The sequence below is a fragment of the Cydia splendana genome, chromosome Z (genome assembly GCF_910591565.1).
Source record: "Cydia splendana chromosome Z, ilCydSple1.2, whole genome shotgun sequence".
NCBI lineage: Eukaryota > Metazoa > Arthropoda > Insecta > Lepidoptera > Tortricidae > Cydia > Cydia splendana.
In genome coordinates this window covers 20,075,989-20,095,064 of record NC_085987.1, presented here as the reverse complement: position 1 = coordinate 20,095,064, position 19,076 = coordinate 20,075,989, and the positions used below count along the sequence as shown (strand labels likewise).

Genomic DNA, 19,076 nt, shown 5'->3' with positions numbered 1-19,076 from the left:
TGGAGAGGAGGAGAGGTACTTATGATAAAATATTTTTTGATAATTATGAAATGATACATGGTCAAATAGTTATGATATCTATGTAATGTGTATGTAATGATCTATTTTTGAAATTTATATGTTAGTTTATTTTGACGTTGGTGATGGACATATACTTTTGACTCAACAGCTATGTCAGACAATTCTGGTCATCTAAACCGTAACACTAATTTGAGAATTTCATATGCTAAGTTACATTTGATGCTGACTGTACCACACCAGTAAAACTGTTAATGAGATAATCTCTTTTCGGTGCTCGCACCGCATGTAGGTATTTGACGCTTTAGAACGTTGTGGAATTTAGAGCAGACTTGTGTTCCGTAAATCCATGATCATCGAATTGTATTAGTACTAATTCATACGTGATTATTGCTCCCGCCATCTGTAAATAGAAAAAGTTATTAATTTAAAAAGAATAAGTACGTATTCAGAAAAAGCTATCAACAGTTTTTATTTTGATCATTTGCAATGTAATAATAAGAAGTCACATAAGGCTCCCTCCTAAAGACCTGTACACCTGAATGGATAAACACTAGAGGCACTAGAGCCAGTGTTATGAAATTTCATTTAGACGTTTATAAGTATATAATATAAAAAGTCTTACTATAGATACATTGAATTCTAAATACGTACTTGCAATAAAATTGTTCTGTTAAGAGAAAAAAATCCCAGTCCCGTTAAAGCGACGTAATCTTGACTGAGTTGATTTTGTAATCTCACTATCTAAAATATAAATACAGATATTTAAATACAAATCGGCACACAATTAACACGCATAATATACGATTTAAAGTTAAGTATAGTAACTTCGCAATTTTTTTGTACCTACATACTACACCGTGTTTTTATTGAATTCCGTTAACTTCGGGGTATAGTTAAGTACGTTTATAAGAACTAAATGGCATAGTTAATTAAAAAAAAAAAAATTTTTTTTTGTTTTCTTTTTTGTTTTTTTTTTGTTTAAAAAGTAATTAAATGTAGCATATAGCGTTGTTGTAACACGGGCATTACATTTAACTCAACCAAACAATTGAAATCTGTGACATATCAATGTCATTTCGTACATCAATCGACCGAGATTGTACTTAAGTTTAGTAGCAAATGTATGAACTCATTCTAAACACTAATCAATATGTAAGCCGGCCCTAAGGCAAGTGTACACGCTTGTAGAGGCCTTATAGGAAAAAAATAAATTATGGATTATCTCCGAAATGGACTTAATTAGAACATCGGTGTCTTTGAGAAAGTTACTTGATTTAAGCTCAGGAATGCACCCTTGAAATTAACGGAAATCAAAAAAAACACGGTGTATAATAGTACTACACAAACCGGTAATAAAGCTGGCCGCTAGTTAAGCACCTCCATTAACTTATACCTGTATCTACCGTGCATTACTATATAATATCAGGTTCAAAACAACAGTAACGCCCCCGGGAATTAATACATATATTTTTATTATCAGTTATAAGACTAAGTTTGTACTGAATATCATTTGATATTTAACACGAGCTCTTTGGTAAAGAAGAAGATTGTGAGGAAGCCTGCATTGCAGGCACACTCGCGATGAAATTTATATAGGTAGGTGTTCCAACCCGCATTGCGCTTGTGTGGGGGCTAGATATATAGTAATGTTGCGTTGCAATACGGCAGCAGTAATGCTGCCGACTGCATTAATGCACGAAACGCCAAAAACGTAAATTTATCAAGCAATTTATAATAAATTTGTCATTTTCTTCAGTTATCACCTGCCGTTAAATACATCCATCTCTGCAACTTACTTCAACATTGTAGTAGTGTCTGTCACTAGCATGGAGGTGCCGGAGAGCTTTCGTGGAGTGCACGTTTATATCGGCAGCCGCGAGCACAACGCAACTCACTCTGACGCATAGCCACACCAACGACACCACGTAGTACATACGTTTTATCAAATCTCCAGAAAGTCCTTGTCTAAAACATATAGGTATACCTATATAATATAAAGACCGTATCGTTAAGTAGGTATAGGGACAGATAAAACCTGGTCTAACTGTTGGCATCATGTGTATTATTTTGTATTACTATGTTCTTAGAGTATGATCTGAGGGTAATTTTAAGCTATATCTGATTTAAGAAGGTTTGACATTTATTTTTATTTTAGGGACTTTATGATGCTTTTAATACCGTATAGCAAATATAGTCCGGACAAGCCTATCGAGCTGAATTTGAGACTATTTCACCGACTCTTTGGTACGATTTAAAGTACGAAAAGGTTAATAGGCTTCATGATTGCTCAATTGAGCAGCTGCGGAATAAATGTGGTGAATTTTTATTTTTATAAAAAAAACGATTTTTCCCCCACGTTTTGGAATCCCTTCAATTTCTGATGCAAGCGAAATGACGGAGAGAGCTTCTTCTAGAATAAGCTAAAAACCAAATCCTAACGGACATCCATGGCGTTGATCCATCGCTAGAGCGGGTCGATAGAAACGCTCCATGATAGTTATACTAGATGTCAAAGTCAGAGTTGTCGTAAGTAACATGCCATATTCTCTAAAAGGCCACCATGCACAGATCCAAAACTTTTTTTTTGACGAAAAGAAATGATTAGACTATGTCCAGATGTTTCGCTATACGAATCATGTGTAATTGCTGTTTACATAGTACGATATTTTATTTTGAGTGATATTGTCTTGTTCGCAAACCGCAAATTTTCTTGTAGTATTTGTCAACAGTCGTTATTGTTACTCGAGAGGATTGGGTACATTTCGTCCAAACCATATGCTTTACGTCGAGCTCCCAGGACGAAATGTATACCTTATTAAAGCACTCATTAAACATATGACTGTGTAATTTTGAAATAAAAATATAATACCAAAAAAAAAACGGGTAAGTAAAGTTGTCCCCATACTTAACGATACGGTCTTTATGTATATACTTATGCCGTTTACACTTTGCTACTATGTATAGAGAACTAAAGTCGTTGACATAGCCCACCGGATTAGCAAGCTGAAGTGGCAGTGGGCCGGTCATATTAGCCGTAGAACCGATAACTTTTGGGGTAGACGAGTTCTCGAGTGGAGACCGCGCCTCCGCAAACGTAGCGTAGGACGCCCTCAGACTAGATGGATCGATGACCTTCGCAAGGCGGCTGGCAAGATCTGGATCAGAGTTACCGCAAACGCAAATCGTGCTCAATGGCGTGCAATAGAAGAGGCCTATGCCCAGCAGTGGACGAGAGTATGCTGATGATGATGATGATGTTGATGACTTTGTATAGGGGGCGGTGAAAACGGACATCGTGTATTTACGTACACGTTACGTATTTAATTTAATAAGGATTAATATTGAATCCTATGTAGCCATTTAGTGTGATTTTTTTAAATATACCTATATTAAAATAAAGGGGACGAGTAGTAGAGTCGGATTACTAACTGCACAATCTCTGGAATTAAGAAGTGTGGAAGTTAAATTTCATGTTTATTGAAATATGTGAAACAATTGACGACTTATTTATTTTTTATCAGCCTTAATTACAACCAAAATGAATGAACAATAGAGTATGTGTAAATTTTGTAAGGAAGGTTGAAATTTGCAAATTTTTCCGGCCACCAAAAAATCTAGTGTCCACGGGGTTTTAAAATTAATATTAAATAATAGTACTAAATTACTCATTTACAAGCCTCGGATTGTTCATCTGATGGTAAGATGACAGAACACTATGGAGTTGATATTAAAACTAAAATTTAACTCATATTCATACTCATTCATTTAATTAATACCGAAAGTAAATTATAAATGAAATAAATAATTTGAATTGAATTAAACTATATTTTAACTATATTTTTTCTATAAATTATATTCTAAAAATAACTGTCACAAAAAAAACTACCTAGTCTAGCCATAAGTTCTGTTACAAATGAAATTAAACATATCATTAAAATAATGTAATTTATTTACAATGATTTTATGTTTTAAGAATTATAATGTACAAATACGATGTTTTCCTAGTGTATTTTAATAACTTAAAGTAATTTGGAAGGATAGTTCGGACCGTTGTGTCTTACGTCCGTGAGATTAACTACGTTTTGTTTTATTAATACTTAACTTACCAGGATTAGCTTACGTCAGAGTCTAATTAATTAGAATAACAATTTTAAAGTACGAATACAATGTTTTCTTAATGTAATTAAGTACCTAATTGAAAACAATTCGGAGAGATATTTTAAAGAAGTTTTTCTTGTTACTAAAATCGATGACATGGTTCCTAAGAAGAGATCGTCGTATGTCTTATAGTTGCAGATTTTACCATACTGACCGATCTAAATGGGCCACCCTGTATACTGGACTGACAGTGTCCATACAAAAAACTGTACCTCGAAAAGCGGCTTAAAGAAGTAGTAGTAGGTAGCAGAAGCTTTTCACTATCACTAGATTGCACTTTTTTTAAACCGCTTATCAGAGGTACATTTTTTTTGTATGGTCACTGTCACTACTGTCAGTCCCGTATACAAAGCATTGTTGAATCAGTTACAAATTTTGTAACTGATTCACCATGATTGCACCGTAGAGTTCAAAGTTCGCAGAATAAATCGAAAAATGCGGAGACATCGATATACTCTTGATTAAACCCGTGAAGGTTATCTGCAGCCTCCACTAAATTAATCCAGATTCCTTCTTTTAAATGTTGGAAACATACCCGACTTCTAGGGTTCTTTCTTCTTTCTATTTCTTCTAAGATAAAAGTTATGTTCCAATCAATGACCTTTTATTTATGTAGACGTGTGACGTTCATATTTGACAAAACTAAAATTTGATCCAACGATTTTGAAAACTTGACAGGTTGGCGTCACCCATACGACTAACTAAATATAGGTTCTGTAACCTATATTTAATGGCTCACGATCGTGCGCTTGGTACCATATCTACCTCATTTTACTTACATCTATGGTTCCAATAGCAGTTGCCCTTTTGTCATGTCAGGTATATCAATTAAATTTTCGTTTAACATAAACAACGGAAAACACATTGACTTGAATCGTCATATGCACGCCTAAGGGATCCGCTAAACCCATTCATTTTAAATTAGTTTTGTAAGCAAAATCGTATAACCCGTCTAAGTCTAAACTGATGCGTCACTGTTCACTCTACGCACGACTCGGGTCCTCTACGGGCTTCGAAGGAATAGGAACTATGTGCTTGGCCGCGTTCGCGGTCTTCATGATCCAATCGGCCAGAGTTTGCATTGTCATGCGATCGTAATTTCTGGCGTAGACTTGTAGGATAGACGGTAATTTTTAAATAATTTCCCAAATAATAATTTCTGTCAGTGTCATTGTTGCTGCCACGGTGCTTGCACGAAGGTTGTAACGAAAGGCCGTTTACGACGTCGTGTCTTATCATATTTTACGGCACGAATTAATTAAGTAATTGAGTTCACGACAGACAGCCGCAAGCGTCTCCAACACAACACAACACAAGGACGGCTGCTCTTTGGCAGATTGTCTTGCTAGAAGTTTAGTTAGCGTTCGCTCGATCGTGGTCGTTGGCGCGGAGTCTTGTCTTATCTGTTTGAGCTCCAGGTGCTCCACTTCGCGCCGGAGTTCTTGCATGCGGTCGGCGGCGTCGTCCCTCGCAGTCTGTCGTCGTCGGTGACTTACGGTGGACGAGGCTGTGGAAGTATGCGATTGAACTGTTTCGCCCGAGGGGCAGCGAGTGCACGCGGCTACCATGTACGGGGAGCGGCGATGGTGCGCGGCTGTTGCGCGCGGAACGCTGCGAGGGCACGCGGCTGTTAAGCCCGCTCCACACTCGTGCGCGAATCGCGGAGTGAAGCCGCGAACGCGAGTGTGGACTCTAATTCGCGAATGCGTGAAATCGACTCCACACTCGCGTTCGCGGCTTCGCGCCGCGATTCGCGCACGAGTGTGGAGGGGGCTTTACGCAGAGCGCGGCGATAGCGCGCGGCTCTTGCGCGCGGTGCGCGGTCGCGGCGAAGGCGCACGGGTACTTAACTGAGGACGGCGCGCGGTGTCGGCTCCCGGGCGGGCGGCCCGGGCGGGTCGAGGACTTTAGTTTCTTCGAGTCTCCATAGTCTAGTTTTTTACAAGGCTGAAGGACCATGAACAGTCTGTCTGGTCGTCTGTCTTGCTCGGCTGTCTGTCGTAAACTGATTTGATTTTGTCCTCTAGTTGTCATTCCCCTGGCTTACAGAAAATAATTGCCGATAACACTTGTCAGTACCGCGCAAGCCAGTCATCTCCAACGAAATCTAATTAACGTGATTAAAAAGCGGTTAGGTGTTTACAAGTACAAGAGAACTGCAGGAAAAGCAACGTTTCTTGATCCTCGATTTAAGAAAAAAGGCTTCGGTCTTGAGTCTCATGCTGACGTTGAACAAAAAAATGTTATACTTGAGCTCCGAGATATAGTGATTGCAGCAAAATATGGCCTGACGGGCAGCCTCCGCATGCAGCCTTCTCTTAGCCCAGGCAGCAATAGTGTACCATCAAATAATAATGAGCCCGAAGATGAAATTTGAAGGGCTTTTGATAAAAAAAATATCTGATTCAACCACTCTAATAACTCCGTTCTCATCTGCGGCAAGCATGGTGAAACAATACTTAGAATTGTCCTATCTAGATCGCAAAAAAGCGCGCGTTATTTTGTGTTTGGTTATTAGCAGTGTAGAAAATATTTTACACAAATTGTATACCTACTAACAATAGCTATCGTTCGACTGTTAAGAGGTAGGAGCTTTTAATAATTGTATGAAATTTGTTTTTCGTTCCTAACTTATAATAACATAAAAATCAAAAAAACATATATGTATATGGCAAAGTATGGATGAGCCATTCTCCACTATCCACTTACCCCCTTATTCATAAACGTTTACTAAAGTTGACAAGCCGATAATAATCGTTTGTCCCTTTCCGACGTATTGATGTATGATGGAAAGGGACGAACGATTATTATCGGCTTGTCAACTTTAGTAAACGTTTATGAATAAGGGGGTTAACCTCTTTCTTGCATCTGCTACTTGATGAAACTAGTATGAAAATGAATAGGGTTCTTTTTGAGTTCCTCCCATTTCTCGAATTATGCCGGCTATAGCATGATTTGTGGCATCATTTCCGGCAATATGCCAACAGAAGCTAGACCACGAGCAAAGTGTAAACATGCATTTTTCTAGTTAATTCCATAAATCATTTGTAGGTTTGTACTAAACAACCTTTACAATCGTATCCATGTCTAAATTGCAGCAAAAAAAAATATCTCTTCTGCATTAACTAGGAGTTCTAAAAGTTTTTTATAGTCCAGTTTATTTATTTAGGGGGTAGTCTTATAGCAAAATATGCTTTGTATAATTTGCGTATTTGGTACGATTGATAGCGCATGCAATTGGTGCGGTTTCGTTTGATAGCGCATTAATGTTTGTGCGTGTTTGTTAAGGTCATATTTAATGTGCGTAAATCAAAATAACTCGTCGTATTTCTTTCCATTAAAAATAAATATATATAATACATTATTACGGTAATTGGGATTTTTAAGAATTGTAAATAAAAACCTACTTGTATTAAGAGAATACCGCTCTTCCACTAGTTCGTTACAGAGTAGGTACAAAAATAAGTTAAGCATAATCAATTGTACAAACATGTAAACCTTACAATTGGCCATAAAATAGGTACTCACGTAATCCCTAGAAATAACTGTAGACAAATGAAGTAAAAGTTGACAAGGTTTGAGAGCAGGATGAGTCCGCCCAGTGACTTATCCAATCGGCGAACGAGCTGGGCCTGCTTCACATACGCCTCACGTATTCTGCGCCACGTATGTCCTTTACTGCACTCATCATGCTACAAATATATTAAAAATATACATACAGTCAGTATAACCATGCGCATAGCACACCTGCATACATATTTGTATGTAGAGATGCCAAGCTAATAACTTTACTGACCAAACCTACCGCCTACAAATAACATTTATATCCATGGGTATGGTACATGAATGTAATATGAACCCTGTCAACAATTGATGCTTATAAGCAAGTTTTTAATATATTATATATTAATACAAACTGTACAAAGAGCGAGGGTGCTGTAAATAGGACCCCTGCTCTCGATGGCCTATCATAATTAAAAGTAGAAAAAGGTTTTAAATGTCTTGCTTGGAATAAATCATCGACCCTGCAGCTCGGACCTGGCTCAAAGCGACTATTTCCTTTCTCGCGAGCCATGTTGAAGGAAACAATGGTTTATATGTCCGACTAAAAAAGCGGATAGCACTATTTGCACGACATATCAAGTGCATACCTACGCACTAAATTAGACACGATATGTATATATTTAGGTACCTACATACATATCATATAGAAAAAATCATTCTCAAGTCCGGAATAAATGCCCTTACCAGGACACGAACATAAGATCTGCAGCTTCGTAGGCGGGGCCATTATCTACGAGGCTATACTGTACTGTGTAATTAAGTAATTATTAATTGCTTACGTGAATTTAAGCAGGTTCAACAACAACAACAACACAATCAACTCTGTTTAACAAACAAAAAAGGTTTTAATGTCTAAAAGAAAACTACATCATCAGAAAGTATCATCAGTAAGCTGTAGTCACAAACCGGTGACGACACCGGTGTGGAATTTGAACGCATTTCCAGATGCTTACAGGGTTCCAAGGAAAATCCTTGTTGGGTGTAGAGAACTTGGCAACGTATTGGTTAAGGGTGTTGTATCGAGAAGTCAATCCCATGCTTATTAATACTATAAGTATATCTTGGTAGTTCCAGAGGATCGTAGCTATTTTGCTCATAAAGAGAAGCGGTACGGCAAACCATATCGAATAATCCGCTGAAATTAAATGTCATTATTATAACAAGCTCATTATCAACTTTTAATCTTACACAAATTACCCAAATTCCATGGCAATATTATTATTAAAACTTACACTGTTACAATAGACATAGACATAACTACATTGTTATAATAGACATTCTAGACAACTAACTATGATAAACAAACAAGAAGTTTTGGTGGCAATAACGTCAATTAACTAGGGACTTCCTTCCTTCAATTTATCGATAACTGAATAGGTACTTATTTCGAAATGACATTTCATATTATTAGCTAACTATTAAGTTCACCGGATAAAATAGAAATTAACTAAAATTTGGTACCTTAACAGTGTACATTTATCTAATACCTTTAAACGAGCAATTTTTGTTTATTTATTTATATATATGTTTATTTGTTTATATATATATTTCGGGGATCTCGGAAACGGCTCTAACGATTTCGATGATATTTGGTATATGGGGGTTTTTAGGGGCGATAAATCGATCTAGATAGGTCTTATCCCTGGGAAAAAACCCATTTTTGAGTTTTTATACGTTTTCCGAGCAACGCTCGGTCTCCCAGATATTTTATCTAAGGTATGAAAACAGTTAGTTACCTTCCTTAATCTACCTATATACGGACTTCATACTGTATAATAGGTACCTATGCAAGTTGCATATTCATAAATATACGTTATCTCATAGTCATAATATAACTACTGTCATAAGAAAGTACAATTTATCGATGAAATAATATCGTGTGGAAGTCCCTAGCTAAATTTTATTCGTGCCACCAAAATCCGATGTCTGATAAACTTGCCTAAGTCGCACTACCATATTCGATTCTCTTAACTAGAAATAGTAGTAGCGATGCCAGGGAATAAAAATGGAATAGTCCCTTATATTACACCATGTGCAACTCCGCATCACCTCTGCATCCTAGCCAACTTACATAAATTAGTAGTTTATTGTATAAAAGTGTTAAATTAACAAACGCATGGACCCCAACTATTATTTTCTTATAGGTTATAGGGTAAATCATGAAATGAAGTCAGATAAATTTCATAAATCAGTAATCATAATAAATATTAGTTTTCCATAAAATTTTCAAGAAGTACGAATAAGGCTCGTTTAACATACATCAAAAAACTACAGGTTGGAATTACTAAATGGGTCAGAACAGCCACCAAATCCCGTGCTTCCACTCGAATGGTGTTTAGGTACCTGAAGGCCACGAAACATTCATTTAAAATTGAATTCTAGTAAGGTGGAGAATGCCTAAATATCTACACAAGCAATATGTTTAGTTTTTGGGATTCAGCATTCTTGATTTTTGCAGTATCGTTTAGTCACTCTTGAAGGAAATATTCCGTAACTATTTTATTATAATAAGCACTGAAATGCCAAATCCCAAAATGGAATTTATTGTACTCATAATATAAATTTAAAGACACATAATTATTAGTATTGTGATCTTACTTCTGAGTAACAAAAATCCATGAGATATCAGTGTGTACCGCTTTAGTATAAGTGAAGGCGGGCAGTCAAACCCAACTTGTGACATCATGCTCATGGTGTGTTCCGCTGCAGAAAATGACGAAATGGACCAGTGCGATTCGTGAGGAAGGACTGGGGCTCAAATTGACGGAGATACTGAAGTACATATAAAAACAAACACCGACCAAGTTGGAGTCAGCCTCGCCCCGAGGATACCGTACCATCACACAATTTTTACAATGTAATGAAATATCAACATCAGTATGTTATTCTTTATAATCATTAACCATAACGCGTTTAATCGCTTTAAAAAAAAGTAGGTATGCTTAGTCGAAATTTTTTAAGCTGACCGTTTAGAACTATGAGCTCTCATAGTCCTAATCAGTCAGCTAAAAAAATAAATTATACCTACGTTGTTTTATGGGTAATAATAATAAAAACATAACGGGTAGTATAGTAGATATATGGTTAGGTGAACTTAACTATTTTTTTTTTGCTTCATGGTACGAGAGTTCAGTTCTAAGGCCCCATTCGCATGAGAGCTTCAAAAGCGTCGCGTTAAAACCCGACGTTGGCGCTTTTCTACCGTTTCTAATATTTGTGTTCATATGAACGCTTAAAAATCACTTATGAGTCGTACTCTCTGCCTTTTGAACGTGTAATAATAACAACATGGTTCATTTTTAAGTAGTATTTCCATATTCCAGTACAGATTTAACATAGAGTACTCGACTTCTAGAATTAACAATTCGGGATCGCTCTCCCACATAGTTATTTATTACGAAATGTAAGTACGATATACGTTATGCATTCAAACGCATCACAGCACCCCGTGACGATTGACACTTGACAGCCAACTGACAGCAGCGCCGGCGCTTTTTTAACGCTTGTGAGAACAGATACACGGAGTTCCGTATGCTCAATTCAATTAACGGCCAACGCTCAACGCCGAAAATCGAACAGAGCTCGATAAAAGGCGCTGCGCTTAAAAACCGCCTTCGTGTGAATACATTTAAACGCTTTTATAACGCGCGTTGAAAAAGCTCTCGTGCGAACGGGGCCTAAATATTGTATTGAATGAATTTATTTATTGCAGAATATTAGGTTCACATATTGTTAGTTTTTAACTTAATCTACATGTTAGTTACTAATAATAAATATACGAAAGTGATTTGGTCCTCTGACTCATTTTGCACATCAGAGGACAATCAATATACCTAGTGACGGTACCTGCAAGATCCCATACTTAATAAAGTTTTAAATAAATCGAACGTGAAAATCCCGGAAATGTACAAGGAAATTGTTACCTAAATGTTATTTCTGCGCGAATCCGCAGGAGACGATTCGTGAAATGATTTTTTCACCTCAGCAGCTCGAACAAGGGTACATTGCTTCTTAAAAACAGTGAGCAAAATGCGATTTTGCTCACTGAGTCATTTTGTCTCACTCAGTGAGCAAAATCGCATTTTGCTCACTGATTGTGTCTCACGCAGTGAGCAAAATGCGATTTTGCTCACCGAGTGAGACAAAATGACATTCAAGTGACCTTTATAGTCATTTCAACATGCGGGGTCTAATACAAGTTCGATATACTTGGGTTCTATTATCTCTGTCCCTCTAGGTATGTTCTCACTGCTTAGGGTGAAAAATTTTGTGTACTACACGAGATCAAAGTTATTTACATCTCGTGCGCTTTTGAATCCCTTACTACGCTCAAGATTCTAAATTAGATTCACTCGCTACGCTCGTGAATCTATTATAGAATCTTTCGCTTGCACGGGACTCAAAATAAGCACTCGAAGAAATATCAAACTTTGATCTCTTGTTGTACAAATAACTATTGAAGTCACAATATTTGTTAGGTATTTTTTAGGCTCAGTAGTCAACTGAGAACAATTATAGGTTCATCATTCCCTCTTTTTCTATTTTTACCTTTAAATTACAAATTTCTTTTTCAGCGTAAATTATAACGTATGCTATCTTGTTTAACAATGGACAACACAGGCTTAGGGGAATTTATCAAAATTTTATAAAGAAAATCGCTGTTAGTGGGACCAAAAATCCCCAATTACTCCAACAAACACAATAGAGGAGTGCGGCATTGCAACAATTATTAACAATACTTAAGAAATATAACGCTCTCTGGCGATTTTTTTGCAGTTTCTTCCCCCACTCTTTTTTTATTTTTATCCAATAACAAGAAAATACATAATGCAGAAGAGCTATTTTCTTTTTTTTTTTAGATAGCACGTAACATTTTCAACAGTAGGTACCGACACTAGTGAGAAACGAAGCAGTACTGATGATGGACGGCAAAGCAGTACCGTGTGTGAGCTATATCTTGCTCCGCAGTTCTGCAAGGCGAACTGCAATGTAGGAGGTGTGTGAGCTATATCCTACTCCGCAGTCCTGCGAGCCGGACTGCAATGTAGGAGTGTGAATGGGGGGGCAATTTTTTTTAAAGTTGGAAATGTCAATTTAAATAAGCATTTGGCGGCGAGGAATTTTAAATATTACGAGCATTTAAATTTTATTACAATGGCGAGTTCCACTTCCACCAAGCGAAAAGTGTAAGTCTAATCTCAAACTTAATATTTTAGTCGTAATAGTGTTAAACCCATCGTTTCATTTTAAAGAGAATTTCGTAGTTTCGTAATATTAGACCTTAATTGAATCTTATGAATGCTATTGTAGAGTTCGGAGCACTAACGTTCAATTAAAAGGTCTGGTGAATTACATGGCCGCGAACCCATTATTCGCCGTAGGCGAATATACCTGCCTGCTCGGCGGCCAAAAAATGGACGCTGAGTGGGCGAAACTGCAGGGGTTGTTGGCGTAAATCGGCCCCCTTAAGAGTGTGGAGCAATGGAAACACGTACTCGGTGGAGGGAGAAACTGGCGTGCTGGCAGCCTGGCCTGTAAGGAAGTCGCTGCCAGCGCGCGTCTTTTGATTACATGTTCATAGATTTTTTCCAGTTCAGTTCTGTCCGACAAAATGTTTAGTTTTGCAAATCTCGGCCAAATAGCCTTTATTTGTAGATATTTTCTGTTTTTTTTTTCGTGTAATTAGGTATATTACACGCGATTACTCCACCGACAAGAGCATAGCTCTTAAATTCTGATGATGATGAATTAGGTATATAATTATAGATCGCATAATGCGATAATACACACGCGTGTTTTTCATTCACCATCGACGGCACGATATAGCGTTCACTATCCAAAACAAATTTTCAACACAGACATCAGAATATTGACTTTGGATTGCGATTGTAATGTTTTTTATTTTTGTCATCTAATATTTTTCATTTTGTGACAACCGCGTGCCAGTTCTAAATGAACTATGGTTTACGTGTAAATCAATCACAAATATATGATAAAATTCAACACACACAGATCACAAAGAAAGTGTACTTTAAATGATTTCTTGCAATGGGCAATTTAATGTTGGAAAGGCAAACTTAACTTTTCATGGCACCAAAACGTATAGACATTTTACTATCTCTTTACTACGACATTTCTCTTTATTCGAAACAAAATTATAATGACAGGTTTAGAATACAAATCACATTTTTATTTTTTAGCTTTACCGTTAACAAGTGCTCTCATCAGCTCAGAAGCGTGGGACGAATATCCACTTACCAACAACACAAGTTACCATCACAGACGTTACTGTGATCATCCGGGTTTTTATATTTTTATCAGACGAAACGTTAATTGCTACACTTCGATCAATTGAAACCCAATACAAAGCTATTGTTTCCCATGACGAGGACAACTTCCAAGAAAGAATAAGTGTAGTTATCGAGGAAGCATAGAAAGTTGCTCCCGCTAGCCGCGCAGTCACACTCCCTGGAAATATACAACTGATATATACTCAAACACACACACTTTGTCAGTAGAAAAAGGCGCGAAATATAAATTTTATATGAGAAGTCAACTCTACGCGCATATATTATTTAAATTTGTAGCCTTTTTCTACCAACAAAGTGGGTGTGTTGTGCCAGAATTACTATCAATTTAGTAATACGTACAAGAACGCAAGTCGTTCGCTTATGTAGGCATAACCAAGTCAGTAGGTTTATAAATCATAACTCAGTTACCTTAAGCCGAAAAAAGGGGACAACCTCGGCACGAGGGTTGATGATAAGCTGGCTTGCATATATCAAGATTTCTTTGGCTACAATAATTAAAAATTTCTTAGTACTCACTATGACCTTCAATATCAATAGATAATCCAGCAAGTGCTCTAACAACACGCCAAATAGCGACGCCTTCTATGACTCCGAGCAAAAGCAAAATGCAAAGCCCAAATGTTTTCCACAAAACATTTCCAGAGCCAGCTACACCAAACCAACGTGAGAAGCGGAATATTTTTGCCATTATCTGTAAAAAATCCTACAGAAAAAAAATGTTAGAGAACACTTTTAACTGCCGGTTGTACTCTAGGCCTGCGCCGCATGCGCACAATTTTTCTGGAAACATACACACTAAGGTGGGACACGAGGAACACGAATTTCGGAAACTTAAAGAAGCAAAAATATGTCTACTTAAACTAGTTTTTAACTTCAAAACGAATAGAACAAAACGTAGTAAGCTCGGAAGATTACATTGGCGTTTTAACCCTTAAATGCAAAGTGTTGCCAAATGTCTACAAAGCATTAGACAGCTCACAGATTTAAAAAAAAGGCTTACGTTCTTGAACGCACCTTTAAACCAAACGTCAAGTAGTAGGGTGATGATTTAAGGGTTAAATTTATGCAATATTTTTAATTTATAAAAATTACATTTGTTTTAAGACGAAAAGTCGGAAAGCTTGGAAAAATCCAGAAGTTGATAATTTTTGGTATGTGATTTTGAACGGTGTTTTCGGGGTTTGTAATTATTTTATATTTAAAAACTTTATCATAGGTATATCACAAATAGTGTACCTTTCTAATGGTAGTAAAAAAAATTATATATCTATTACTGAAAATTACATAATTATTAATTATATAATTTTCAGTAATAGATATATAAATTATTAATTATTTACATAAATATGATTTAGCCAATTCAACTTCTAACACTGATTTCGCAGTGAAAATCGAAGTTATATTTTTTTTTACAAAGTTTCCTAGAATCGGCATACAATTATGTGATACATATATTAATTTCGGGCAAAAAGAAAAAATCATGCATTTAAGGGTTAAGGTGGTTGGTCAAAATGTCTATTAGTCTACATAGTTGGCGAATTGTGACCTGATTTTAAAGATGTTAAATGACGCCATTTCCCCTCAAAAAAAGGTGCCTAGTGAGTTACATCGAGGGAGACCACTATATCTGTCTGTTAGAGATGACCACAACCATTAAAAAAATACGTTCATTGATTTTATAAAAGCGTCAATTTATTTGTGTGGCATTCCTAGGGCTAAGCTACAGGACCGACCAACAAAACATGCTTAAGAGTCCGCAGCAAGCTCGGTTTTCAATACAAACGTATTTTACAAACGCCCTTACAAAGTCCTGCTTTTTGCTCGTTTAAAAACGACTAGCTAGATTGCTCTGAAACGTTGTACTTACAATAGGATAAGGTATATTTATGCCTGTAATTAGTTTATATATATAGTTGAAAAAATACAGCTAATTTAATTTTTTCATACAAAACTTGTTATTGCTCTATTTTGTTTGTAGTATAAACTGGAGCTATATAAACTAATTACAGGCATAGATCCTTTCGACGCATTGTACCTAATTCGCAAAGTGTCATTTGGCGTTCCGCGAAATGTTTTTTTTAACACGAAGCACCAGATTCTCAGACTACCAAAAACGCTTAGTGCCATTAAGCATAGCGCCAAATTCGCAAAGTGCCATTTGGCGTTTTGCGAAATATTTTTTGCGAAGTACCTATCACATAACCTTAGAATACCAAACAAACACACCTTTCGAGGCATAGTACCAATTTCACGTTATGCCACATCTTGCGGTAGAGGGATAGAGTATAGCTCCGATATGACATATCTACTATTTAATGCCACATAATTATAAGATAGCACGTAGAAATATAAGCAATGTAGTTTTTGTTGTTGTTTTATTAACACGCTTTTATTAGGTCGACCTGTATGTAACTATGTAATGGAATCTAAGGTAACTAATTTAACCATCTTCCAAGGATCGTAGCATCATGAAAATTGGCAGCTGTATGTAGTAATATGGTACTGTCGAACTGATCTGATGATGGAGCCGGAAGATATGAACTGGAATTTCATGATGGAACATCGTATCCTAGCTGTGTTTGGATTTGTTAGAAAAGTCTTGTAATGAACTTTGACCACGATTAGGTTTCAAGGTCTGATGATGAAGCCGGAAGATAGGCACTGGGCAACTTGAGTGTAAATAGTGTAAAATGTAAATATTGACATAGGTGCTTGTATAAAATGTATATGGACCTGTACATGGAGAGTGTAAATAGGATAATATTGATATATCTATATACGATGTATATTGACGTGTAAATAGGGTAGTAGGTTGTTAAAGATCCCACCCAACCCAAGGTGAAAACACCATGCAATACAGACGCACTGGCGGAGATGGAGAGGATGCGGGCTCATTCGCCTACTTGAAATAAATGTATAAATGTTAAAAATATGTCGTTATCAAAGACTAAAAATTATAAAATAAATTAATAGTTTAAAAAACACTAGAAAAACACGCTTTTATAAATGCACGTAATAACCAAAAATATATTATGGATCGTTCAAGTTGTCTCTATTTCTGGGCTGAAATGTAAACTATATGCTTTTAATTATAATATTTGATTGTAAAAGCGTGGGGCGCTGGAACAGGAAAGACTTTTTGTATAACTTGCTGAGAAATCAAGTTAAGCGATGTTACGGAAAGCAGGTTACAGAGACCGGCGCTCTAACTGGAGTTGCAGCACGACTAGTAGGTGGCTCTACATTAAACAAAGTTCAAAGTACCAATTTGTCGAACTCAGACAAACCATGCGCCAGCAGCGAGGAGACACGACATTCACCGACATTTTGAACGCCTCTTCTTTCCGGCAATTAAGTAGGTACATAAGGGTAATGCGTCAACAGTGGCAAAATGTAGAGTTCTTGTTCGTGGACGAGATATCTTTGGTTCCCTTTGGTAACCCTTTGGCGGCATAAACGTTATGCTCTTGTGCGACCTCATGAAGCTTCCGCCAGGAAGTTAGTATTAGTATCTGTTTACAAGAAAGTCTTTCCTGTTCCAGCGCCCCCCGCTTTTACAATCAAATATTATAATTAAAAGCACATAGTTTACACTTCAGCCCAGAAATAGAAACAACTTGAACGATCCATAATTTATTTTTGGTTTTTACGTGCATTTATAAAAGATTGTTTATCTAGTGTTTTTTAATTTAAAAGTAAATAATTTCATAATATTTCTGAATATTCATAATAGCAATATTCTGGACCTACTAAATCATGATTAAAGCTAATCTTCTTATTGTGTACAACTATTACATTCCACCAAGAAGTCGTGCCTGCTCTGAACATTTGGAGCAGCGTGGAATTTGGTCGCAACCAGTAGATTACGGAGAAAATTCCCAATATTTTACCCAAGAATATGCAGCAGATATCGTGCGAATGGGAACCCTTGATGGTTATAAATTTTAGTCTTCAGACTTTATTTAACTCGTTGCTGTACATACATACATTCGATTATAACAAGTTTTTAATTAAGTAGTAGTAGGACAAAATAAATGTGGCATTAAATAGGAATAAGTTTTATTTAGTTCATCTATACATATATTTTATACATATGTATATTTATGAAACTTAAAACAAAAATATAACTTAAATATAAATTCTTTTAAGACAATTTTATACAAGGTGTAAGTGTAAGCCTTCCGAATATTGAAACCATGATTTCAGTTTTGGAAGGCTGTCACTTACACCATGTATTTACGTACTCCTGTGACTTAATCTGACAAAATATCTATTAGGTGACATTACTTTAGTAATTTCAGCAAAATTAGCTTCCAGAGGTAATTTATACATGAAATGTTCTTCTTTTCAATTTTTTTCAAGTACTTCTGTTTCAATTTGTCAAATCCGATGTCAACACTTCGTATTTGCGGATTTTTAGAAACGTTGTTTATTAATTGTATGATCACTTGATCCCAGACCTTTGCTTCTCTCTTCATTTTAACAATAAAGTCATATACACAAGGGTGTCTTGTAATCCTTGTATTTTTTCGGTGGTTCCAGCCTTCAATAGCATTATTGGTACGATGACGCTTGTGTGCCACACTCAATACTTCTAATGGAACGTCTGCTTAGCCATTGATCCAGTGACATTTCCAGGATTAACTTCCAAGTCTCTCTTATACGGTCCGGTGGCAATAACGGCATATTAGCAGTAAATCGAACCATTCTTCGGTATTTTTTAGTACCAATACAGTGGATATCTTCTGCCTTATCCCATACTGCTTTGCTGTAGTGGTAAAAACATCCTGATACATCGGCTCCTGGGAATACTGTTTGACCAGCCTTTATAGCGGCTTGTTCATAGTCGCATTTATACTCATGAATTGTAATGCCCAGCTTTGATTTCAGGATTTCAAACAAACGAATATATGTTTGTAATTGTTTGTTCGGTAATAATGCAAATATTACCGGGACCACATTAGTAACATATGCATCTGAATCAGGTCTATGCGGATGGAGTATAGTTGAGCAAATGGTTTG

General features: G+C 36.5%; 1 protein-coding gene across 2 annotated transcripts in view; it reads right to left on the bottom strand.

Annotated features, from left to right (window-relative positions):
* Nucleotides 1-254: 254 nt before the first annotated feature.
* Nucleotides 255-19,076, bottom strand: part of LOC134804829 (gustatory receptor for sugar taste 64a-like) — a 32,240-nt gene continuing 13,418 nt past the window's right edge. The window contains exons 2-9 of one of the 2 annotated variants that reach the window (XM_063778096.1): nt 14,571-14,757; nt 14,002-14,211; nt 10,342-10,446; nt 8,697-8,878; nt 7,708-7,871; nt 1,818-1,986; nt 673-762; nt 255-421 (exon numbers count right to left, since the gene is read on the bottom strand). In XM_063778096.1, coding sequence (XP_063634166.1) covers nt 323-421; nt 673-762; nt 1,818-1,986; nt 7,708-7,871; nt 8,697-8,878; nt 10,342-10,446; nt 14,002-14,211; nt 14,571-14,757 — 1,206 coding nt within the window. In that variant the 3' untranslated portion in view covers nt 255-322. Of the gene's footprint in view, nt 422-668; nt 763-1,817; nt 1,987-7,707; nt 7,872-8,696; nt 8,879-10,341; nt 10,447-14,001; nt 14,212-14,570; nt 14,758-19,076 lie in introns of both variants that reach the window. The other variant, XM_063778097.1, reaches the window with a different exon arrangement.